The sequence below is a fragment of the Watersipora subatra genome, chromosome 1 (assembly GCF_963576615.1).
Source record: "Watersipora subatra chromosome 1, tzWatSuba1.1, whole genome shotgun sequence".
In the NCBI taxonomy this organism is placed as follows: Eukaryota; Metazoa; Bryozoa; class Gymnolaemata; order Cheilostomatida; family Watersiporidae; genus Watersipora; species Watersipora subatra.
In genome coordinates, this window is record NC_088708.1 from 10,874,534 (window position 1) to 10,900,778 (window position 26,245).

Here is a 26,245-nt window from a genome sequence, read left to right on the forward strand (position 1 = left end):
AATGTTGGAACAAAGGTTTTATGCTCATATCTGAACACATTATTTGAGAGCTAATAAATAACAATTGCAGTATTTAATTGTACAACTGTATTGTTTCCTATTTATTTCAAAAGTCTTACATGTAAATGTTATTTATATATTTAAGATTGCTTTGAAAGTCCAGTACCATTAGTAACATTAAAAACAAGACGAGTAGCCCAGTCCTGTGCTGGACTTTATATCAGTATCATAAATCAAGGTAAAAACCTACATTTCAACTGTCTAGATTAAAGTATGAATGAAGTTAACCTATTTATTATATATTTACTTTATATAAATCTTAGAAGTATGGTGAAAGTATATTATATACCCATACATACAACAGGAGATGCTATAACTATGGGGTTTACTCACATGGCAATCGGATGGTCTTGAATTTACTGGAGTTTGTGCTGAAGTACTATTGACAACTTCATTAACCACAACAAACTATTTCATGGAAACTGAAATGACATTTTTGTTTCTGATGTTTTCAAGTGGAATAACATAGTCAGCACTGATGTTGTAATTTATCATGAAAGTTTCTCCTTCCTTCTTATAGGAAAACATTTTTTTTATCTGCTTTAACACTTACTCTTAGTATCAGAATTGCCTGTTTCAGCTACTGACCATAGACAAGTCTTTAGTTTCTGCAAATGCATGCTTGCAATGTATTTGCCATTATAATTATTACAGTTGCAACCCTAATGCAGTCTGCTTGAAACTGTTGAAAGATGAAAGGTGTAGCTCCTATCCTGTCCAAGTGAGTTTTATATACTAGTACATAAAATGAATTTTTATTTTTTGATGTTAACACTTTGCAGTCATTTAGTATATTGTGTAATATAGTTTGGTTTCATGTTTTTAATATTTTTTAGGTATTTGGTGTCCAGTTCACCAGATCTTACAAAAGTTGAACCTCAAACTGAAGATGCTGCCGCACCCTCCGAGGATGCCAATCCCACAAGCAAACGGCAAATTGAAGATACGGAAGATATTGATAAGAGTGTGAAACCAAAAAAGAAGCGCAATAGAGGCCAAAATAAGCAGCGTGAGAAATTTAGCAATCAGAGACGGGATCCCGCTGATCGACTGTGCAAGTCTTTCTTGTGTGATACAGTTTGCACATATGGAGACACTTGTAAGTTTTCTCATGATGTCGCTGATTTTCTCTCCAAGAAACCTGAGGATATCTCAGGAAGTTGCTATAATTTTAAGCATTTGGGAAAGTGTCCATACAGTTTTGCTTGTCGTTTTGGCAAAAACCACATTAAGGAAATCGATGGAGAGTTTAAAAATATTGAACAGTCGGCAATTGTTAATGGCAGGTCAGTGAACAATCTCAGCAAGGATAATTTAATCTTACTGAGAAAACACAAATATGACTTTACAAGAGCAGAAAGCGCAACTGAGGATGCTCGTGCCATCGTTCAAAAGATAACAAAACGGAATTTTGAGCTGAACTGTGTCAAGAAAAAAGACATTGCTTCTGTACAAAATGAGTCAATTGCGGACAATAGTTCAGAAGAAATGGTTACAAAGGCCCAAGAAACCTTATCACCTAATGGAAATCTGGAAACTTCAAATGTCGGCCCCATTACAAATGAGGACGAATTTACTATTAAACCAAAAGAAAAGAAGACGATAGATTTTAAGAATAAGCTTTATCTAGCTCCCTTGACAACGGTAGGTGATTTATATGCACGTATTATTTGGCTATCTTTGAATATTTATTGCGTAATGTTGGTAAAGGTAATATTATTGTTAGCCTTTGGAATTCAGTAACATATATGCTTGTTTTAGTTAGGAAACCTGCCATTTCGCCGTGTCTGTAAAACATATGGAGCAGATATAACCTGTGGAGAGATGGCACTCGCTACCAAACTCTTACAAGGAGTTTCATCTGAATGGGCGCTGGTTAAGAGGCATAGTTCAGAAGACTTGTTCGGGGTGCAGCTGTGTGGAGCTTTTGCTGACTCCATGTCAAAGTGCACACAACTTCTTACAGAAACTTGTGAAATTGATTTCATAGACATCAATGTAGGCTGCCCCATCGAATTGATATTTGATCAGGTAATTTTAATCTAGTGTGCAATGCCAAAAAATATATTTCAGTTGTCTCAATGTATTTTTATTTGACGAACATTAGTGCATTTTATGATTTTTCAGGAAGGCAGTCTTGTTTTATTACTGTTTCACTATTTCTGGATTGTCATTGGTCATTTTTTAATTTCCAATTCTAAACATTATTCATATGGACTGCTACTGTTAAGACAGTGTTATTGAAGGGTGCTGGATCAGCGTTGATGAGGAGGATGAACAGGTTCCATGAGATAGTTCACTCTATGGTGCAAGTATCGGATGTGCCTATTACAGCCAAGATTCGTACGGGCATTTCTGAGACAAAAAACACTGCGGATAGTCTGGTGGTTAAGCTAAGGGAATGGGGCATTACTATGACAACCGTAAGTTCATTCCTTTTATTTGTCTCTGTACAGCACTAGCTTTTTTTGTGAGCAGCGAGAAGTCTTGCAACACATATTTCAGTGCCATCGTTTTATATTCATTGGTATCAGTTGATTTTTTACTTGAGCTCAGTTTGAGATTAGCTAATATTTCGCTATCCATATATATATAGTTACTGGTGTCGTGTTTGTTACGAGAACAGACTGCAATAGAATTGGTCCATACTCTACACCCAAGAACTGTGTATCTATTGTTTCAACTCTTGATCATGCATTTTACAAGTCCTAGCTTGCACCTTCATGTAATGTCCGCACATATTTTACCACTTGCTTTTTATTTAAAAAACTTCAACAATCGGTTGATTATACGTTCAGCTGCACGGTCGGTCGAGAGAACAGCGGTACACAAAAAGTGCAGACTGGGCCTATATTGACAAGTGTGCTAAGGCAGCAAGTCCCATGCCTTTGTATGGTGGAGGTGATATTCTGTCATTCGAGGACTACAATGAAGCCATGAAGAGTGATGTTGCCGGGACAATGCTTGCAAGGTAGGTGAGACAATGCTAGTAAGGTAGGTGGCATGATGCTAGTAAGGTAGGTGAGTTGTTGCTAGCAAGGTAGGTGGGTTGATGCTAACGAGGTAGGCGGGTTGTTGCTAGCAAAGTAGGCGGGTCGATGTTAGCGAGGTAGATGGGTTGATGCTAGCAAGGTAGGTGGGTTGATGCTAGCAAGGTAGTCGAGTTGATGCTAGCAAGGTAGGTGGGTTGATGCTAGCAAGGTAGTCGAGTTGATGCTAGCAAGGTAGGCGGGTCGATGCTAGTAAGGTAGGTAGGTTGATGCTAACAAGGTAATCGAGTTGATGCTAGCAAGGTAGGTGGGTTGATGCTAGCAAGGTAGTCGAGTTGATGCTAGCAAGGTAGATGAGTTGATGCTTGCAAGGTAGTTTGGACAATACTAATGATGTCAGTGAGGTGGTGCTAGCAAGGCAAGTAGGTCAGGCAATGCTAGTAAGTGCGGTACAATAATGCTAGCAAATTAGGCTGGGTGTTGTTAGCAAGATGGTGAGGCAATCCTTACAAATAAGGTGGTACGATGCTAACAAAGTAGGGGAAGTATTCATGTGAAGTGAGGGGGGTTAAGGTTGGTAAGCACTCAGCTCTATAGTATAGTGTATATCGGTTGGTCACCATTATGAATCTTTCATTTTTCCAGTTTAGCTCCCAGGACTTTCTAGTGAGATTCCTTTATGGCAGCTGAAGAGATTTTCCATTTGATTTCATGTCACAAATTTGTTAAAAATACATTACAATCTTGTCTCTATATCAGGCAGAATGTCAATGCTAATTATATTTGTTTGAATATATCTGGCAGAATGTCAATGCTAATTATATTTATTTAAATATATTGTAAATATATATGATACAACAAGACCTCGCTGCTACTGCCTTCAGCTTTTTAAAATGATCCGAATATGTTTGAATTTTTATCCCATAGACATTTGTGCAGTCTCGTTAAATGCTCCAATGCCTTTTTATTATAATAGATGTGTGGTTTTAACTAGCCTACATGTATTTGAAGAAGCTTAATCATATTGTCATATACCATATAATATATATTGTCATAACCTATATCATATTGTAATGGGGGTCATTTAAAATTTACAGGGGAGCTCTTATTAAGCCATGGCTGTTTACTGAGATAAAAGAACAGCGACACTGGGATATATCCTCAAGTGAGAGATTAGATATCCTGAGAGATTTCTCAAACTATGGTCTCGAACACTGGGGTTCTGATCATCAGGGAGTGGAGACAACCCGAAGATTTATGTTGGAATGGTTGTCATTTCTGCACAGGTGTGCTGAGGCATATATACTAATATATTCTCTATACATTGGGGAGATCTGCATTACATCGCATTTTATTTTGTAATGACCAATTATATCAGCACATCTTCAGGCTTGTCATCCATTGGTTGGTGCCACCAGGTTTTTGTGTTTGCTTTTAGATATATTCCAGTAGGCATTCTAGAGCGATTGCCACAAAAAATCAATGAGAGACCTTCGCCGTATTTTGGCAGAGATGACCTTGAAACGCTCATGGCTAGTCCAAACTCTGCTGACTGGGTTAAAATAAGGTAACACATTACATCAAAAATATCTGTGGAACTAATACAAAATCCTATGCAACTTAGAAAATAATTTTTAGTAAATATTCAACAGCTGAGATAAATGACATTTTTTCGCATTTTCACATCCAGTTTTTAGCAGACAAATAAATTCACCAATAAATCTCCATTTTTGTGCTTTGGTTTTATATGCTGTGACAATGCCAGTAAACTACCTTCTTGTTGAACAAGCCATTTTATGGTTACGGTTGTGCATTGTTCTAAAATACCACTCTTGAGTTGAAAAAGGAATCGTCTGTCTCCACTATACTATTGCATAGCATAATTTTGTTATTTTAGTGAGATGCTTCTTGGCCCAGTTCCGCAAGGCTTCTTCTTCATCCCCAAGCACAGAGCTAACTCCTACAGCTAAACTCATTGCTGATGTTATATGGTTGATTATTAGCTTTAGATGAAAATACAATTATAACATCTTATTCTAATAGTTTATGTACAAAGTAAGTAAAATGTACATGGCAGCTGACCGAAATAGAGCATGACACACGGGTTGCTACACCACATACAACTTCAAATAATATGACTCAAATTAAATACAAAAATATGATAAATGATTTGGCAACTCTACAAGACATAGTCCAGTTCATATCTCATGTATGTATTGCGATCATCATTCTCCATTCGCGGGTATGCAGGCACCATAGCATGTTCCGCGCCAATGTAGATGGTGTTGTACACCTTCCAATAAACATCTCTTACCTTTCTTGCAGGGTGAAACAGACCCTACAAACAAGGCAAAATATTTATCGCTGATATTACAGATATATTGATGAAAAATTGAAACAGTATACTTGTCAAAAAATCAACAGCCACGCCAACACACAGCGAAACCATGGGATACGGTGACTCTAGGATAGTTTTTTTCAGGTTACAATATGGAATATTGTTTTCTGGCTCCAGGTTACGGAATTTTCCCTGCCTTATGAGTGAAAAAGAATTACTGCGATGCCAATACGTTATTGGCTGAACTCCTCACACAAAAAATTAGGGCGATATGAGACACTATCTGGGATTTACAGCAAGCAGAGTGGAGAATTAGCATACCGTAAAACCTCGATTTGAACCCCATCCTTATTTGAACAACATTTTTATTTGATTGTCACCCCTAATAAAACACCACTAAAGAAAAAGGATTGAAAAATACAGCGCCACCCTTTAATTGAATGTTACCCTTTAATTGAACGCTATTCTTTAATTGAACGCTACCTCTGTTTGCCCACCACTGACATCGTTTGATCTTTACGAACCCATAATAGAAAGTGATCAATAGAAAAGTGTCTAAAAATAGTAGTAATAATAACTTGGTTACGTCAATAACAATTTTTTCATTTTTACTGTAGTGGTTGCCATGATTCTAGTGGCAGTGTACCTAAGAAGATCTATCATCACAATCATCAGAACTACACTCTGATTCAAAATTACTACGGTTTATATCATCACATCCATTGTTTTCAGACTCACTCATGTGGTTCACAATCCTACCTGAAGACTTCTATGCGTTTCGAAGAACGATGAGAATACCCTTCAGGAACACCGTACGACATAATAGCAGCCATTGTTATAGCATATTCTAACTTTAAAAATTAGAAACATTGTCTGTTTTCTAGTTATACAGTTTTTCTTTATAACTCTGAAAGTGACATAATCGAAACAACTAATAATGATACCTTCTCTGTTTTAAAATCAAAGTGGTTCCTTGTCTAACTCGGTCTGATAATTTGACGTATACGAAAAACAGTTTAGCAAAAATGCTGAAGCCGACGACATTAATGTCGATTCGTCTGAAAGAGTGCAAAATACAGGCGACATTAGAATTGCTTCGCCCTTAAAAGGGTTAAATTTATCACCCAACAACTCTGACATCTTGCTAAATTTATTGCACAAACAACCAGGAGAAAATTCTCACAACTCGCCTAAAGGACAGTGCTAATGACAGGTGCATGGGTCATTTCATAAAGATTTTTAGCTGTTGTCAGAAACATGCTTCTTTGCATAGGTTTTCCTCCAAAATAGAAGCTTTATTAAGGAGGAAAAGGCCCTGTCATACTGGGATTTCACTTTACAATCCCAACCCTAGAACGGATGTCACATCCCGGGGTTTTACTGTAGATCCTTAGACCAGATCATATGCATCAGCGGGTCTCTATGGCTGCGGCTCTATGACAATCAGTATAATAGCTAAGGCAAAAATCTTGTCCTACCTGTAATGCATACTGCATGACTCGGGCTGGTCCTAGTCCCAATCGCATGCCTTCAATGGAGCCCATGAATGCCTGTACGACGTGTGGTGATGTTTCAAACACATTGGGCCAAACATAGTTGAGGAGATGATTAAGGGCGTCTTCACATCCAAAACCATAGACTCCTAGCGACAGGTGCTGTATTGTGTACATGGCAGTCTGTCTGTGCACCAAGTCCCTAAAACAACCCAGAACCTAGATATACATCAGGTTGCAATAATGTAGCCAAAGAAAACAACCTCTTATCACTGAACTAATCAAACCAGGCACTCTGGTTACCCAGCAATATCTACCTGTCCATGAGGGCATCTTCTAACAGGCCTGTCACTGCGTAAATATAGTCCTTGCCCATCTCTCCTATGTACTCAAACATGAAGCTCATTGATTTGAGGACTCCGTTCTGAACATTCAGCTCAGGCACTCTGTACTCATTCATTAGGCCTGGCAATACGGTGAAGGGGGAACAGGTCTCTGCCACAATGGCAATAGCAACTGTTGTACAAACCCTATTTTGTCTCTCTTGCACTTTCAGATTGTTCAACAGGGTGGCCAACACATCGTGTGGTCTAAAATAGACATGTTGAGTCCCTTGAGAATACCGATAACATACGTCTGTCTGTACGGAACATGATCATAAATATTTACTTTAAGCATTTGTCAGCTATACAAATCCTCCTATCATTTCTATTTAATAGTTCAACTTATCAATGAGCCCAGTGACATACTTGTAATTGCACAGTCTGGTTGGCAGTACGACAAGCAGAGCATAATGTAAAGAACAAAAATGAGACCATATATAATTACCCGATAGCCTTGGCAATGTAGCCAAAAGTGTTCACAGTTGCTCGTCTAATAGCCTTCTTGTGGGCCTTGAGCAATTCAAGGAGTTCAAAACAGATGCGCATCCATTCTCTGGCTGGCACAAACTCTGAGCCTCTGTCAGCAATCCTACCCACAAGGTCAATGCAATTCTCCTGCACCTTCTCATGTCTACACAAACCCAAAACAATATAGGAATGATAAAATCAGGAAAGCCGACAACAATTATTTGTAACTTTATAACTGGTAACTGCGGGACAAACCCGTAGGCATCAAATATAGTATTAAATATAATTATATAGAGAAGTAACGCGCTGTACATTTGTGCTTGGCAATGCAATGGTTAGTTCACATGTATGCAGCAGTGTATCATGAAGTACATAACACCCCGCAAATGTTTTATAGCGATTGTCATGCATAACTTAGCAACTAATACTTCTCAGAAAGTGGCTCGCACTACACAAGTCTAAACACGAGCGCTGCATGAAGATGGTTCTGAGAGGCGACAGGAAGTGCTTGCGCAAAAAGTAGAAAACTCGAAATCTGTCGCTTTGTGAGGTGATTATGTGAATTAAAGAGCAGTCTTGATTACACAACATCAAATAAAATTAGTTTTGCATAATATGTGATTGCTGACATATGACAATTTTAGTTTTACTTCTGCAGCATTCATACAAATCGCAAAAATCACAGGACCTGTGTGTAGTTTTTATGTTTCTTGCAGTCTCTTTATTTAATTAACAACAATTGCATTATTACTGTTGCTGGTGAACCACACTGATTTTACTTTGAGGGCTTACTGTAATTTGTAACGAAGAGGTAGTATTACAAATACTTAATGTTTAAATATAAGCGTAGTAATCCTTCAACTGCTATAACATGTCACCACAAATCACTAGTGCCAAAACCAACTAAAATCACAGATGGTAATGATTATAATTGAGTTAAACACTAAAAAAACAAGAGAAAAGAATAAGCGTCATGGCTTGCAAATGCATAATCATACCTATTTTTCAGAATAGGGGTGAGTCTGGGCAGTAGGTCCTTGATTGGAGGAGTCATCTTCGTCATACCAATCACATTGACAATACCCTTGAGCGCTCCAAGAATACTACCCAGCACTTCTGGATATTCCTCTCCGAGGTACTCATACAACACGACACCCAAGTGACCCATCAGCTTCTCCTGTCATCAATATTCAGAAAATAACTGTCAAAATCGAGATACAACCATTGCCTGACATGTACATATGCATATACACAAATTATACAATAACTTTACACAACAGTTTACCTCTTGACAAGTCTTCATTACTACTGCAATGCGTGAGATGAGATCGGCTGCCTGCTGTCGTACTTTGGCAGATTTATTGTTAAGACGCCAGAGGATGGTACCACAGATCTGTGGGAGGTAAGGCTTGCATCTCTTGGCCAATGAGTTGACTACCACTCCAAACCCATTCAACATGACCACATCCTACAGAGAAATTATGTGAGATAACATTTTTGAGATAAATCGCTTGCTTTCAACATAAAAATCTTAGTCATCTTGTTTTTACCACCTGCACACTTTGTTCATTCATTTTGCAGATAATGTTTATGATGGAAATCATACCATTCTAGTAGCAACCAAATGTCGATGCAACGATCAACCATTAGAGTGCGCTCTCGAGTTACGATGCCGTTATTCTAATTTTCCGGCTTTTTAGGTGAAACACGATGGTTTTTCGTCCTCCCCATACAAATCCTATTTCGCTAAACAAATTCCACAAAAGCTGCGCGAAATTCAAATTTGGCAGTCGATGTGCTCATTACATCGAAATGACAGAGATACCGATATGCTGTTCGCCGAAAACCTTCTCACAGCGCCTCAACAAGAGACAATGACTGATTTATTTCAGTTCAGCATTCCTCGTGTGAAAAGGTGTAATATTCTTCATTTAAAACCCGTAGCAAAGTTGGAGTTGCAATCCCTTCAAACGGGGGTCAGTTAACTTTTATTAGCCTGCTAACAAAACTCCACTTCTTTACACATATATTAAATTTATTTTCCAAGTGTACAGTAACATAATTAGCATTGATACCTTTTTTGCTTCCTCTCTGCTCTACCCACTACATGTACCAGCTTAAGTCACGTCACTCCAAATGTGAAGTAATAAAATTTCATTTTTTCTTTTGATTGCCATTAAATGGTCAATCAGGTATGTGAGAGGCCACTTTCAAGAACAGCATCGCTGAGGCTTTCTTGTAGAATTAGGTTAAAAAAGGTTTTAATGAGGTCGGCTAAAAGTTATAGTGAAAACAAAGCCGAAAACCAATAGGTGATAAAATTTTAGCGATGAAAAAGTTGAAGTTCAGTAAAATAGTTAGAAATACATACTAAAACTTAGCTTTAAGTGTGGGTTTAGTAAGCTAAATTCATTTAAGTTAAATTCAAAGTTTGTTATATGTCTGCATCGAAGGCAAGAACTCCATACGGTACTTACTGCCGCTACTGCACATAGTGATATTACATTTTTTGCAGATCATAACCACTAAAGTTACTGTAGTTACTGTAGTTAACATACTATTTTGTTACTAATTTTTATATGTACAGTAATTATATAAAATTTTGATGATTTTCACTAGGGGATGTTTACATAATATAATTACTGTGGGTTTCTGTACTCCTCTATACGACACTTTCGCTATGCGATGCCAACCCTAGAACGAATCAAAATCGTATGGTGAGGGCGCAACGTATTACATAAACTGCTGAGGGGCACTTTAAATACCAGATATCGTCGCAAGTGAATGTCAGGAGTTGTTGATGCAATTACTAACGAAACTATTAATGCAGTGAGCACCACAGGTTGAGAGTTGGCTTAAGGTTAACTTTTGTACACCAAGTTAAAGTTGGCTAGGGATGTTATTTTTCGCAATTACACACGTTTCATAATGAATATGAGTGAAACTGATGTTGAAGTATTGCTCAAATATCAAAAAACGCAATATAATTTTTAGTGATATAGGTCATTCAATTCTTTACTGCAACTTTTGGTACTCCTCTGTGCTACATGCAAATTTATATAACGAGTCTCAAAGTGATTAATATTTTCAACGTTTTGTCTTTAGTTTAACACTAAAAGTTGTTTCGAGTGTTGATCACCAATTCTAAATGCAGCTAGATGAAGTAATCTTGTGTGAGTTATTTAATTCTTTCTTGTTACATGCAAGTTTTTTACTCGACTTAAACTGATTAATTCATTCACCACCAAATTAATTTTCTTAATTAAACATTCAACATAACCTAGAGTTGGACAGTGGCAAGCATAAGTTGTCATAACTGTTGAACCCGATGTCTCCACAAAATATTTTGATACCAAATTAACCCACATAAAATTTTACATCAGTTGATGCCATAAAAATAAGTCTACAGACATGTTGCAGAATGAACTCAAACACTTTTATGGCTTCTTCCCCTACTGCCATGAGCAACAACTTGAGCAATGTCTGAATCGAAAGAGTTATCACGAATACTACGAATAACAGCATTATTACTCTACTATTAATATTGGAAATGGAATAATCACTGTTCTTAGTACTACTGCTCAGTGAAAACTCATCAGATGTGAATCATCATTTAAAGCTACCCAGGCTTCACAAATCAGCCGAATTGTGAAGTCTTCTTGGCTGTAACATGTCTGACACAACTGGTCATTGTGAAGAAAAAAATGCAATAAAAATTCATCATTTTGACACAGCTGAGTGCGGGCTGTAAACATGTTTTCCATTAGCTCAATGTAGCCAGCAGATTGTCTCCTTTCGTTAAATGCTAATTTAATGCTAATACTCAACAATCAGAAACATTTTCTCCTAAGCCATCTAAAGCTTCCCCACGCTGCCACAGGCCATACCCGAACGCTGTGCCAAGCTGTACTACGCGGCTCGTGGTACGCAATGAATTGAAGGTGATATTTGTTTGAGTGGTATCTTAAAAAGGAATTAATTTTTCAAGTTATACGAGTAAGTTCGCACTGAATTATGTAATTGTTTTACTTCAACATTATAAAAATATTGACTAAAGTTCAGTCGTGGCCCTGCTAATAACTTTAAAGGTTGACTTGCAACAAAATTCACATTACAGTTATTTGGTACCAAAAGATTCACCATGTCTTACTCTGCTGTGTTGTAGGTGCAAAATATGTGGAAATGTGATTACAAGCTCTTAAAAGCTAAAAAATGAACAGTTGATCGCAGCCATCACGAAATCGCCGTAGATTGGAATCAGTTTATTTCTCTGACGTAGTCATTACATTTGGTTATTGTTTTGTCACATGATGTTCTCATGTAAATTGAAAGGTCAATAAAAGGCTCAATATAAAACTTCTTGTAGCACTAGTTTATGACAAACACTTCAGGTTTTACCGAAGACCCCGTATCAAATATAGATGTAAATGTAATATTAAATATAGATTTACAGTTTTGTTTCGGCTTGGTCTAATCGTCTAGTCGTAATCTGATCATGTGACCCATACTTCCTGCCAAACAGCGCGAATAATTTCTGCAGCATTTTTCAATTATCACAGGTGACCAACAGGCTCGTCATGTTTATCAGACAATGATATGTACTCCTTCGAGCTAAGGTCAAAAAATTAAACAAATTTTCACGGTAGGTTATAAGATATCAGTGATGAATGTGACAGCATTACAATGACGATAAAATAGACGTGTAAGAACAATAGACATGGTTTTATTGAATGCATGAAGTATATTTGTGAAAATACTTCGACGAATGAGGTTGCGTGAAAGTGTAAACAGAAGCCATCTTGTACAACTACATCCCATTTGAGCCATTTTGGAAAGAGATTCTAATCTACGGCGGTTTTGTGATGGGTGCGATTAACTGTTCGTTTTTGAGCTTTTAAGAGCTTGTAATCACATTTTCACATATTTTGCATCTACAACACAGCGGAGTAAGACATGGGGAATCTTTTGATACCAAATAACTGTAATGTGAATTTTGTTGCAAGTCAACCTTTAAGCAAGCTGCAGTTATAACTGACGAAAATAGTCAACAAGAAAGAGGACAACTTCAGCTGTAAGTTAATCACAAAAAGCTGCCTTATCAATCAAAGAGCAGCAACAGGTACCACTTTTCTCGCATGGAATGACCCATTCATAATAGACCATGCGAGGGCAATCAAGTTGGAAACTTAATGGTGGAGCAGTCAAGAAAGGAACTTTCTTCATACATGGAGTGCAACTTAAAACACCACCTTTAAATGGTATGTAAATACGATAATATAATTCAACAATGTCGAGTTATCATTTTTCCTAATCAATTCATTATATCACTAATAGCTACTATATAATAAGTAAAAAGAAATTATGGCAAAACAGGATATGCAGACAGCTACTTACCTCAGTAGTCTGTTCTTGAAACGCATAGAGGATTCCATCAATCAACTGTTCCTCTAGCCTGGAGTCTATGTCAGAGGCTCCTAAATTAGCCATGACCTTCTCAATTGTCTCCATCACCATCTTCCTGTACTGCTCACTCTCATCCTTCAGGTCGTCCACAACCCTGTTGATGATCTCGGCAGCACCAACCTTGTTGGCAATCTCTACAGTTGTGTCCACCAGCTGTTCAAATATACACCAACAATTATATAGTTGTGTCTACCAGATGTTCAACACATACACCAACAATTCTATAGTTGTGTCCACCAGCTGTTCAACACATACACCAACAATTCTACAGTTGTGTCCACCAGCTGTTCAACACATACACCAACAATTCTATAGTTGTGTCCACCAGCTGTTCAACACATACACCAACAATTCTACAGTTGTGTTCACCGGCTGTTCAACACATACACCAACAATCATAAAGGTGTGGCACAGCACCTTCGTTATTATCAACACAAAAAGTAACGAAGACAAGGGCAAGTCAAGCTCAAAACTAGTCTAAATAGTTTCCCCAGAGGAATTGACCAGTAAGCCACATTTAGGTATACTTGATGCTTATCTCCACATATTCTCCTGAGGGATCCAAGGACTGATTACCTCAGCTATTATATACAATTTAGAAATAGTCCAGGAGACATTTTAGACATACAAAAAGTTAATTAAAGAGTTTGCAGAGCCGATTTGTATTAATTAAAGACTTGTGAGACAAAGGAGCAAGTCATTGTACAAAAGGCCATTTTATACACTATCACCTGCACGAAAATGCATGTGCTCGGGGATGAACTACAATACAGAACAAAATGCCTCAGGAAAAGTGCGAGAGGATATTTCGGCATGTTTCAAAAACAATTTATAATTTTTGATTTATACTAAAATGTTAGATTTAGACTCACATTTACCAGTTAGCCAATCTTACGCACAAAGGTACCCTAATGACACCCTTTACTGATGTCTATGCAACCACTCACTTAGGTTATATAAACAAAACTGAAAAACAAGCTGGTCTCATATTTCATGAACATGTGCATTTGGGAAAAATTGGCAATTCTATCATTTTTTCGCATGTCAAAATATGTTAGTGACAGAATAGGGTTTATAACAACCGCAACAAAACTTGAGTCACGTAGGATGGCATTTATGGTAACCAGAAAATGTTCTAAGACATTATTGGATGCGATAAACAGCACCAAGTTGGTACATGCATAAGCCAAATGATTACAAATAGAATTCCTGGCAGAACTATTACAAATTAAAATGCCCTTGCTTGTCTAGAAATCCTTTTTGCAAATGTGTAAACTTACCCTAAGCCACTTATATTTCGCTAGTATTTAGTTTCGTGAGTAGCATACAGAGTAAAATTTCGATGCAACTTAATTTCGCAGCTCTGATGAGTGCGAAAATATAGTGATGTGAAAATAAATGCAGTGGAACAAACATAATTAGACTCCTCAGGTTCGGTCAGGCCTGTATTCACTGGTTGCAAGTTGGGGCGGCTAATGTTAGGCGACTAGTTATGAACACCTGGGGGTGTGGAGGGGGCGGTGTAAGCCCCCAACAGGTTTCTCTTATGTAGGGCTTCAGCCAGGCTTCTCATGTGAAGTTTTAACAAATTTTATCGGAATGTATCAACATTTTTCTCCTTTTTGAGATTTGTTTTGTTTTAGGTGATGTGACTGACGAGACGATTTTAAATTTCAATAGGCAAAACTTGACCGCAGTTAAAACGCTCAGAAAAAATACATCTTTCTCTTTTGAGCGTTTTAACAAAGATCAATTTTGCGGATTTTATTTTAAGTTCATACGGAGGTTTCCACGCTTTCGATGGGATGTTTGGTAAAACTTGATATTTTGCAAACCTTCATAAAAGTCGTTAACAGGAATATTTTGCCGCTGATGATGATAACAATGACGCCTAAGAACTACTAAAAGTTGATGTTTGTCTCTATGCCTTGGAATAAAGTGATATTCTACAGCGATAAAAACCGTCTTCATAGCCGTTGGGCAAATAACTTTTCGAATAAATAATGTTGAGGTCGAGTTATCTGAAGCGATTTATCATTGCGTGGGAACGGGCCAAACAAATCCGTTCGAGTTAACTTTGTGTTTGAGATGAAATGTTACATTTTATCCGAGGTCGAGTTATCCGAGTTTGAGTGTACTTAGCCGCGGAAAGTTCCTAAAAAGTTAGGGTGGCTCAGCCGGCCAGCCGCCCCAGGGAATATGGGCCTGGGTTCGGTTCATCGGTAAGAAAAACTTTTTCAATTTGGGACTAGTTTGTAATTGTGAACCGCAGGTAGAACTGTGTGGCCGAAATCGATAATGCAATTTGATAGCTTGCTGCCATTTGTTTCTTGGACTATCAATGAACAAAGCTATTTAATTCCGCGTGCTCGTTCGTTATGATAGTTTAGTTTCGCTCATGAAATTTTCGCGAGAGGATGACTCCGCGAAAACGCGAAAGTTAGATGAGGCGAATACATAAGTGTCCTAGGGTAATTGCTGTCAGTCCTTTAGGAAATTAATGATTTTACAAAAACAATTTCACTGATTTCACACAATCTTGCGAGGTTACATTTATCACCAACCTGTCTGTAGTTGCGTCGGTCAAGTGCCATTCGCTGGTTCCAAAAGTGCTTAAAAAAAGGAGGAAGAATTTCGTCTTTTATGTACTGAGGTTCGACACCATCTGTCGCGCAACACTGTTTCACCACCTTTAGCACTATCTTCTTCATTTCCTCATCAGGAGACTGGAACTCTCGGATGAGGATCAACATGACTTCCCTTGTATAATAGTTGGCGTACTCGGCGTCCATAAGAGGGATGAGATAGCCAATAGCCTTGAGAAAGGCGGCTAAACCTTTACCGCGGAACTGCCTGATGCCCTTCCACAGTGGCTTCAGTACTGTATCAAATGACTCAATACCATATGGTGTGGCTGCTTCAGCTAGAGCGGCGAGTGAGAGGGCTGTGATAGTACGCACCTTTTGCTGCTCATCCTGTAGGCCTGCCATGAGAAAAACGTAAGGTTAATTATTACAGGTACCTTATTACTGTCATGGCGTAACAAAACAAGCTGAAGAAATAAAGACAGGTATAGTTTATTATAGACAGCACATATTAGAAGATCCAATACAATGAAAACTGGGAGAAAAAAAGGCAAGATGAGCGCTCATTAATGACTACCCACCGTGTCTTATGATCTCCACAAGACTCTTGAGATGGGGCAAGACAGCACAACCCATCAGAATGCTAATCTGCTGCACAATCTTTATTCCTGTGTGCCTCGCCTGCCAAGACTTCTTGCTGCGACATACAGCTTTGAGAAAAGGCAGCAAGGAGGGTATGCCGAGCGCTGACGCTACGACAGCAAAAGCCCTAGCAGTGGTGTTACGCACATATTCATCCATGTTGTCGATATCAGGTCTCATTGTTGAGATCATTGTTGCCAAACCGGCAGCCTGCAACATGACAAGTGCAGCTCATATATGGGCTGTTAGTTGCAGATGATTTGTGTAGAATCAAGCAAGTCAAAATTTAATATAAATACAAGGTTTCCACTTTCACAATTTAAAGAACATCACTTGTGGTAAATTTAAGCATATTTGTAAGAAGTACCTTGGCAAGGTTAGAGATAATCTCTCGACCCTCAACTCTTGCATAGTAGTCTTCATCAATGAGCAAGGGTTCAATAACGACAAGTATCTTGTGCACATACGGTCGCACCAAGTCATCGAGTTTGTACAGAATCCTGTCGATCACCTGCACCATGAATTTCGATATTACATGAATGTACAAGATATTAACATGACGGAAAGACAATTGCAATATGGCAATATTAAATAGAAAGGAATTTAAAGTATTATCTACATTGAGTTGCACTTTAAGGATAATAAGTTTTTTGAAAGGAAAATAGAGTCAAAACAGAAATTCAGTGTTTACTAGACAACTTTGCCTAGATAAACAAATCTCGCAGAGCAACAAAGCAAAGGTACCAAGATTATGACAACAATTGATCATGATGGTGTAGCAAATATTCACCTTGACAAGAAGATGTCTCTCCTGATCTTCAAGGGTGGGAGACATAAGCAAAGGCAAGATCTGATTGAACAAAGCACCAGCGCCCATTTCTCTGGCTTTGTCTGTAATCTGTCTGAGGGCAGCTTTCCTCATAGGAGGAGTTCCATTTTTAATTTTGAGTAGCAGCTTCATGATTCTCCTGTCTTTCTGCTCCTCCGCAGAAAGGCTTTCCTCATCCACATCAACCTTGAGTATGCATACTTGACCATATAATAACAGACATGGGAACATGGCGCAAAGGGTGCAATAGCAACTAACACTAAAGCAAGGGCTGAGGGCACAACAGTATGGGCAGTGCTAAGAACCATTAGAAGCCTGCATTAATACTTGAACAGCAATGCCGAAAGGATATGAAAATAAACCTGACAATTAGAAAGCCAAACCAACAGCATTCTTATCAAAGTTGTAATATTCACATACCAGAAGCTTATCAAAGTACTGCATGTCATCAGGTTTGAGAGTAGGTAGATTGCCTTTAGGTTGCATGTCGACTATCATCTCTTTGTTAGCCTGGTGATCAGGAGTGCCCTGCATTTTAAAACCAGGAGTTCCACCCATCATAGGAGTAGGCGTGGCAATAAGCTTGCGAGCTGGTGTTCGAATAGGAACATAGCCTGCAGGGGGTTGGAGCACTTTGAATCCTTCGGGAAACATTGCATCGAGTTCATCATCGGTCAGTGGTCGGTTTCTGTTGTCAATTTCTTTTTGCCAATTGAAAGCTTGCATTTGCTCAGGTGTCATTGCCATGAGATGACCTAAAGGTAATGTACACAGAGGCATCAGAATGACAGAAATGGCCATGCTATTCAACCTACAGTTAGAGAACTTGAAGGTTCAGGAACAGACGCTATATAATTCAGAGATAAACTAATGTCCTACCAGGAGTGGGGGTAGCCATCTGCATGGCCTTATTTCCAACAGGAGTAATGCCACTAGGAGTAATTCCTCCAGGAGTAAAACCACTTGGGGTGGCACCGCCTGGAGTAAAGTTACCAGGAGTGCCACCACCGGGTGTAAGGGCACCAGGAGTCATTGAAGGAGTCATGGCTCCAGCTGTCATAGGAGTTTCATCCCATCTTGATCTACGTTTAGAAACTGATGCGGAAGGAGTATCCTCGATCTTATCTTCTCCACCTCTGTTGGCTTTAGGAGTCTCAGCCCAACCCGAATGGGCAGGTGTCTCTACAAAAGAATGTTTGTTTATCGCAAAACTAGCAACAGTAAAGAGAGAAAGTGGAATGCAACACATAGACAAAGACCTGTCACCAGGAGGATATGTAGCTAACCTCCAGTTCCACGAGGCGTCTCATCCCAACGATTACGTCGCCCACTGGGCGTGGCACCACTGTGTCCCGGTGTTGTTGGCTCCCTGCCAGGAGTCATGCTGCCAGCTGAAACATGCACAGGCGTCTCTGCCCAGTGTCGCACTGTACCAGGAGTTTGTGCTGAACCAGGCGTCGCATCTCCAGATACCCTGCCTGGTGTTTCAGCCCATGTAGCTTGAGATGGTGTGGACGGAGCATCTATTCTTCTCTTTGGTGTTGGCTGGTTGTTAGCATCAGTTTCAACTGCCTGATCCCATCTACGTTTCTTTTTCTGCTGAACTGTCACCTCAGAGTAACCATTGGAGCTAAGCTCACCAGATTTTGCTTTATCCTGCATTTGTTTTTCTATGTGTCTCTAAAAGGAAGACAGCTAATTTTATGGCAGCTTGCGTACAACAAAAGCAAAAATAGACAAGCAAAAACATCTAATCACAAGGAAATTATTTGCTGATACTACCACAAATATAAACTGCTCACTTGGTCCTTTCGGAGCACCTGCTCCTGCATGATGGCTGTATACGTTCTTGCATGAGCTGCAACATCTGGTGTCTTGCCACCTGTAAGCATATCAAACAAAAACATGTTAGCCTACAATAAAAAAGTTTGAATTACCAAAGACCAGTGAAACATGAGGATCAGCACTCTGTTGGAGACATTCGATACTTGTAACACTCCGTTTCGAGGCTAATCAACTCACGCTCTGGCTTGTAAAAAGCAGCATGTTCTCAAAGACGATTCTGCAATGCCAAACATTCTCTACGACCAGAATTTGTGTTGCAAAGTGCTGATGAAACCAAACCTTTTGATGATAGGCATTGCACAATAGTCATTGCATAAAACGAAAAAGTATTCATGCTGTTCTTTTGTAAATATGCATCACCAAGCAGTCAACTTTTATCAAAAGAATGGGAATAGTTGACCGCTGATGATGCACGTTCTACTAACCATCTCCAGAGCAGCTAGCCACTAGTGCTTCGATAAGTGACTAGCTAGCGGCAGGCACATCTTTATCTATCTGCAAATAGTCCATAATAAATGTAATAACTCCTTTCGCCCCCACCCGCCCCACAAAGACATGTTTTTCAGAGTAACGCAAGTTTTCTCAGATACTAGGTCCGAATTTGCACATGTAGGTTTTGCAGACGAGACATTTACTTTCAAGCATGAACTAAGGCCATTGAATGGCATTGAATCAATGTGATGTTTCGTAATGATATCAACTCAAGCTTTAAGTGATAAAAGACAAATAAAATAAGAGACAATAAGCAGAATCTGGTTTTTAAGATGGTGGCATGACGAGTCCTTCCATCTCCGAGCAACTCAGACCACTAGGTTCAGCGTGTACAGAGTAGACCTGAGAGGGAATGAGAGAATATAATAGAATATTAGAATTCCTCAGGTATCAAACACTAAAGTATAACCTAATAAATAACTAGGTGCCAGGGATAGACTAGGGAGACTATAACAACCGCTAAAAAATTATACAAGCTAAAGCAAGATTGTGTTCGCAGGTTGCGCTGGTCGGCTTTACCATGACATAAACAACATGTACTGTCATGCACATTGTCTGCCTTTTTTTCTGTTTAAAGCGTCTCAAAACTATGTAATCAAGTTATATATTTTTAAAAACTCGTGTACTGGTTGAACCGATTGTCAGAAATACTTTTTTGGTATATAAACAGGTACCTATTTTCCCACACTTAACCAACTAGAAGTAGACAATTATTATTTTGAATTGCTTGGAAAATAATATAAATACAAAAATTTTTGCTTTTTAAAAATTTAGTTGTTCCTGATAAAATTGACTACCTAAATAGAATTATATTTAGTGCCAAACTTGAGATAGTGTTGTTTTGTGCAATCAAATTGCAGCATGTGATAAAAAGCCAACAATATACCTTAATCATCCCATAATTTGACAATAGAAGCGCTGAATGATATGATCTATTTCAAATTGGTGTTGAATAACAACTTCATTTCACTTACAGTTCATTTCATTACTAATCCCTGGCACTGGTAAACATGAAATATGTGTGCATACCGTCAGCAAACGGGTCGTGTCTGGCAGGCGATATCATCATAGCTGGTCGTTGCTGCTTCTTATAGTCATTATCTCTGTCACGCACCTTCTTAGGTTTGTGCTCAGCGAATGGATCGTAATCCTAAATAAAAAACATCTACGTGAAGTGTAAGTCATGCATTTATTATTAGTACATTTACTATTAGCACATACATGTACATTAAAACCTATTGCATGGCATGAACAATCGGCTGGCAGTCATACTGTTTAAAGCTAAAATCATTGACCTCTTTTCGTATACTAAATTATGGGAGCATACAATTTTACTTGAAACTTGAATACATGAAAGTACAAAGCATTTGCGTGTAGATTACTGAACAAAAAGGAAGTTATGAACATCACAGCCTACCTTATCTTGGGCTAGACCGTTCAACACATTGAGTGGTGCAGTATACTGTGTCTTTGTGCCGAGCAGCGACTGCCCTACGTCATCATCATCCTACGATACATTCAAGATAGCAAATCAACTCAGGAACAATTCACATTGACCAATCCTGTTCAAGCTGGTTAACAAGAAAAAGGATTATATTAAAATTGCACCAAAAAGGCCTTCAATGAGTGGTCAAACACATAAATTTCATTGCCCCTTTAATAGGCCATTAAATGTCAGAAAGCAATGTTCACTCAATTCAAATTTAAAACAGTAATATTCCTGTAGGTCCTTTGACAACTACGTAAGGTGAGCTGCACCATTTATAAAGATTAACTGTGTACAAAAACTAATGTTACATTCTCATTCTATCATCTGCGTTGGCTGCTGTAACAATATATGCAGATTATATTTTAGCAAATAAAGGCAAAGACTTAAAGGTTGACTTGCAACAAAATTCACATTACAGTTATTTGGTATCAAAAGATTCACCATGTCTTACTCTGTTGTGTTGTAGGTGCCAAATATGTGGGAATACGATTACAAGCTCCTAAAAGCTCAAATACGAAAAGCCGCAGTAGATTGGAATCTCCTTATTTCTCTGGCGTAGTCACGAAATTTGGTTATCGTCTTGTCACGTGATGTTCTCCCGTGAATTGAAAGAGCAATAAAAAGCTCAATATAAAACTTATCATAGCACTAGTTTATGACAAACACTTCGGGTTTTACCGAAGACCCCGTATCAAATATAGATGCTCGCTATTTTAGAGTTTTGTTTCGGTTTGGTCTAATCGGCAAGTCGTAATCTGATCATGTGACCCAACACTTCGCAAATAATTTCTGCAGCACTTTTCAATTATCACAAATGACCAACAGGCTCGTCATGATATCAGACAATGATATGTACTCCTTCAAGCTAAGGCTAAAAAGTTAAACGAATTTTTACGGTAAGTTATAAGATATCATTGCTAAAAGTGACAGCATTAAAATGACGATAAAACAGATGCGTAAGAACAATAGACATGGTTTTATTGAATGCGTGAAGTGTATTTGTGAAAATATTTCGACGAATAAGGTTGCATGAAAGTGTAAACAGAAACCATCTAACACAGGTATGTCACATTTGAGCCGTTTTGGAAAGAGAATATAAACTACAGCAGTCGTGTGGCTGCGATTAACTGTTCGTTTTTGAGCTTTTAAGAGCTTGTAATCACATTCCCACATATTTTGCACCTACAACTAAACAGAGTAAGACATGGTGAATCTTTTCATATCAATTAACTGTAATGTGAATTTTGTTGCAAGTCAACCTTTAAGGAAATAGGCATCATATTTGGTCACAAGCAGATGCGCTAAAGCACTCTTTAGGTAAACAAGTGATTTTCCAATAGGTAAGGCTATATATTACTTTCAATGTTGAACTCAGGCAATAGATATTGATACTTTACACTGATTGTTCAGTTTGAAGACCATAAAGTATGAGATACACCACTTCCCAATTTGCGATGCTACACATAAAACAGCGCAGGATATAAAAATTTACTAGTTGAATTTTCAATTTTTGGACTAGTAATCGAAATTGCCCTAAAAAGCTGTTTTGGACAAACCAAGTATTAGGCTGGTATATAGTATAAATTATATTCACAATTCGAGCACATCGTCAAAAATATAAAGATAATGCAAATGTAGACTGTCTGTTTCAGACGATTAAAACAAAAAAGTATCGCCATAAAAACTAAACATTTTTATGAGAACTAAACATAGAATGAGAATGTAACATTTTAATGCTCAAGGAATATTGCTAATTAATTAATGAGATACTAACATCTTGCTCATCATTAGGTGCAATAGAATCCACATATTGTCCACTGAGTCCACTTAGCTTAGATGACGAATAAATGTCCGTATCAAAATGTCCTTCGGCCCCAAGGCCAATTCGCTCAGCTTTATTCTCATCTGTTTCTGGTTGCGCATTTCGCCCAGCCTGCAACTCTTTGATAGTAGCTGCAATATCTGTAAACCAGTCATAACTTCTGAGTCATTTGTCACTCAAACACTCACAAATAATAAACAATGTGCGGATGAAAGTATCCTTGTTGCACAAGTGTGGTTGAGTTCAGTTATTAGTTGTTGTATATACATGTCACTTTGTCAGACTTTTGCTGCAAAGGTCAATTATACTCATGAAGTAGAACAAGTATTTAAAGTAAAATGGTTGCTATCAGAGTAGAAATAAATAGGTTGAATTAGGAAGGATTTATGGATTTGTAACTAGATTTACTACTATCTCTATATAGCCTATAGGTTTTACATAATTTAGGAACATTACCAAAAGTAAAGACAGAACAGTGACATAGTACGTAGTTGAATTAGCAGGTGTGTCACATGTTGATTTTTTAGTCATGATTAAGAAAAAATTGCAGCTTACAATAATGGCATCAACATTTATATTGGAGTATACGCACATCAAAAAGTTGATTCAAGAAAAGTTATATGATACAGTTAGTGTCAATAAATACTTTGTAAACTCGATATTTTAGTTATCAGTAGTCTGCAGCACTAAAAGAATTAGATTTTTTATGAGAAAAGATCTATTGCCAATGGTTCCAAAAGCTAAAGGATCAGAACTTGTTAACTCAAAAATCTTTTTCACTAATTAGCCAGAATCTATCGCGAACATATAGTCTGCAAAACACTTTTTTTTTCTGTGTCTAATGTGTCTAGCATCAACATAAAAATAATACAGAGGGCAAGGGCTTTAATTTTTCCTTTATAAGTCTTTCAAATTTTTAGTACATTGGTCATTCAAACTTGACAAATATATACATGTATGTCCTTTTCTATGAAGTGCTATGGGAAGGAATTGGTCACACAACACAGTCCTAGGCTCAACCACATTGTAAAACACGACTTGCGAAACTTTCTAATTGACTTAGCATTGCACCAAAGACCCAAAATTTGATAATAGAACTAATTTTAAAAAGCAGGCGTCAACACAGTGTGAGCATACTCAAAGAATTAAAATTTGAGAAATCATGAGATTGAGAAAAACAACATTGCTTCTAGCCCTGTGCCTAATTAAAATACTGAATTGCTGATAAACAAACGAACGCAGATGTACACATTTACAACGCAAAAGTTTATGGTTATGGTTTATGGCAAATGGTTATTTAAGTTTTGCCCAAGACAAAGGAAAATAAATTAATACCTTACGATTCCTCATACCAACACAACACCACACGGTCATATTCTAATTTTTAGATTTGAAAATATATACAGTGTACTTGATTTTCTTGTCAAACCCACAAACATTTAGTTTGACATTTCAGTACCTTAGTTTACGTTTTACAATTATGCGAGAACCTCTGTGGGCTTCTATTAAAAAAGTCCACGAAGGATTAATGAGGCAGCTTAAGATTATCTATGAAAAGATTGAGCGTAAAAACATTATAAAGTATGTTTAAAAGTGAGATTAAACAATGGCAAATATGGAACTTATGGTGTGACCATTTTCCAAATAAAACAAACCTTGTTCTGTGCGAGGAGCAGCCATCTTGAATGTGTTAGAAATCGAAATATGAGTCGCATTAGCGGTTCGGCTGCTCTAGGAACTTATTAGCTTAACGACAAGTGCGCACCAACGTATCGATATACTGTCTTCCCAGGGTCCTAGGCAAAACATGAACGATATCCGGTTTAGCGTACATCAGGACGCAGGTAAAGTAGGCGGAGTTATCTGTTTATGAAACACTAACTTTTTAGATTAGTAGGCAACTCCTAATTTTATTCTGCATGCGTCGAATGCCTCGTAAAATAGGTAGGCAACGCCTAAATAGGTATGTGGTTATTTGGTAGCGTTATTAATGTCACTCAGAGTAGTACTCAGACGCAAGAGTGGTCTTAAAATTAAAAGAATTATAATTATAAGCAGTTTGCTATCTGCACCTCACTAATTATTTTGCTAAATAGGGCTTAATGAAAATTTACAAAGGAATTCTACCACTCACTACCAATTTTGCTGTACATGTATGCAATGATATACAGCCCCACTGGGGGTCTGTATATAATTGATGCATGTAACAACTTTCCTAACTTACTAATAAAAGTGGTTATTTGTAATGAGATCTTACGAGTTTTGTTAATTTGATGAAATAGATGTATATCCAATACCGAAATAAACCAAATCTCATAACCAGTAATTTGGTAGTATGCATATATCTACTTCCTCACTATGTAGTGTTTGTGTCAGCAAAAAAATATTAGATTTTTTGCCATCCAGCTATGTAATATAACTAGTACATGATTGGCTAACAAATTACCAAACTAAACTCAAACTAGAAAGCTCTACAAAATTTTGTAGTGGTCTGAAATCTAGCTTAACAAATAGATACACACCGTATATTCATTTGTTTTTAGGTTGATTAGCAATTAAATTTAATGTATTTGAAATGTTGCTTCTAATAAATAAATATAAATCACAGCCTGGTTTCTGCTTGTGCGTAGTCATTAGTGCGGAGTCATTTTATGTAAAGACTTACTTTGTGGAGTTCAAGTGGTTTGAACAAACAGTCCTTTATTTGGGATGTCAGTATGGAATAATGTAAGCTTCTTTTATACAGGTACAATTTGTTTAAATATTCACATTCTATAAATTGATAAAATAATATGCTTTTCAAAAAACTCTAAAGATTATTAAATAGCATATCATTTGGTACTGCCAAATAAATGTCAACTGGACTGACACTGCTGGAATCTTATTCTCCTAGAAAATTTGCTGCAACAACAGAACTCAAATAATTTAACCTTCCCAATGTGGAAGAATAACTTTCAATAGCTGAAAAAATGAGCTTAACAAAACATTTCTGGTGAATATTTTCAGCTAAAAGAGTTATCTTTTCATCTTGGGCATGCTCTCTCAATTGTATAGCAACTACAGATGTTTGGCTTTTTATTACATACTGTTGTATGCAAATATTACGAAAACAACATACCAACAGGGAATGCAGCCAGACCACAAGATGAACATATAATATACACTAGCAGTAAGAGGTCCAAAAACATCAAAAGATCTAACAATTAGAAAATGTCAAAAGCACATTAGAAACTTGAAAATTGGAGTAATCAATCATAGAGAGAGGTAGAGAACATGCCAAAGGGCAGACTTGGCAGGCCTCATCATATTGCCTTATTCATCAGATGGTCTCTTTACTTTCTGAAGG

At 37.7% G+C, this 26,245-nt stretch overlaps 2 protein-coding genes across 3 annotated transcripts; one reads left to right on the plus strand and one right to left on the minus strand.

Moving 5' to 3' along the window:
- Positions 1 to 701: 701 nt before the first annotated feature.
- On the plus strand, positions 702 to 5,079 carry LOC137394085 (tRNA-dihydrouridine(47) synthase [NAD(P)(+)]-like). The gene is made up of 8 exons (XM_068080806.1): positions 702 to 781; positions 897 to 1,708; positions 1,826 to 2,091; positions 2,307 to 2,483; positions 2,859 to 3,031; positions 4,148 to 4,336; positions 4,489 to 4,617; positions 4,948 to 5,079. Exons 1-8 carry the CDS (start codon positions 753 to 755, stop codon positions 5,018 to 5,020), a joined length of 1,848 nt encoding a protein of 615 aa, XP_067936907.1. The 5' UTR covers positions 702 to 752; the 3' UTR covers positions 5,021 to 5,079.
- On the minus strand, positions 5,030 to 24,600 carry LOC137394052 (splicing factor 3B subunit 1-like). Of its 2 annotated transcripts, XM_068080772.1 has the most exons (19): positions 24,555 to 24,600; positions 22,852 to 23,039; positions 21,006 to 21,095; positions 20,618 to 20,738; positions 19,054 to 19,133; positions 18,538 to 18,931; positions 18,131 to 18,433; positions 17,672 to 18,006; positions 17,213 to 17,437; positions 16,790 to 16,933; positions 16,362 to 16,632; positions 15,760 to 16,178; positions 13,127 to 13,348; positions 9,018 to 9,200; positions 8,731 to 8,909; positions 7,710 to 7,895; positions 7,199 to 7,471; positions 6,867 to 7,083; positions 5,030 to 5,388 (listed from the first exon to the last, which is right to left on the minus strand). In XM_068080772.1, the coding sequence occupies exons 1-19, from the start codon at positions 24,577 to 24,579 to the stop codon at positions 5,230 to 5,232; spliced, it is 4,014 nt and encodes a 1,337-aa protein (XP_067936873.1). In that variant the 5' UTR covers positions 24,580 to 24,600; the 3' UTR covers positions 5,030 to 5,229. The 2 variants fall into 2 exon arrangements, with proteins under 2 accessions (XP_067936873.1, XP_067936879.1); XM_068080778.1 differs by lacking the exons at positions 20,618 to 20,738; positions 21,006 to 21,095; positions 22,852 to 23,039; positions 24,555 to 24,600 and adding an exon at positions 19,522 to 20,549.
- Between the last annotated feature and the right edge of the window lie 1,645 nt (positions 24,601 to 26,245).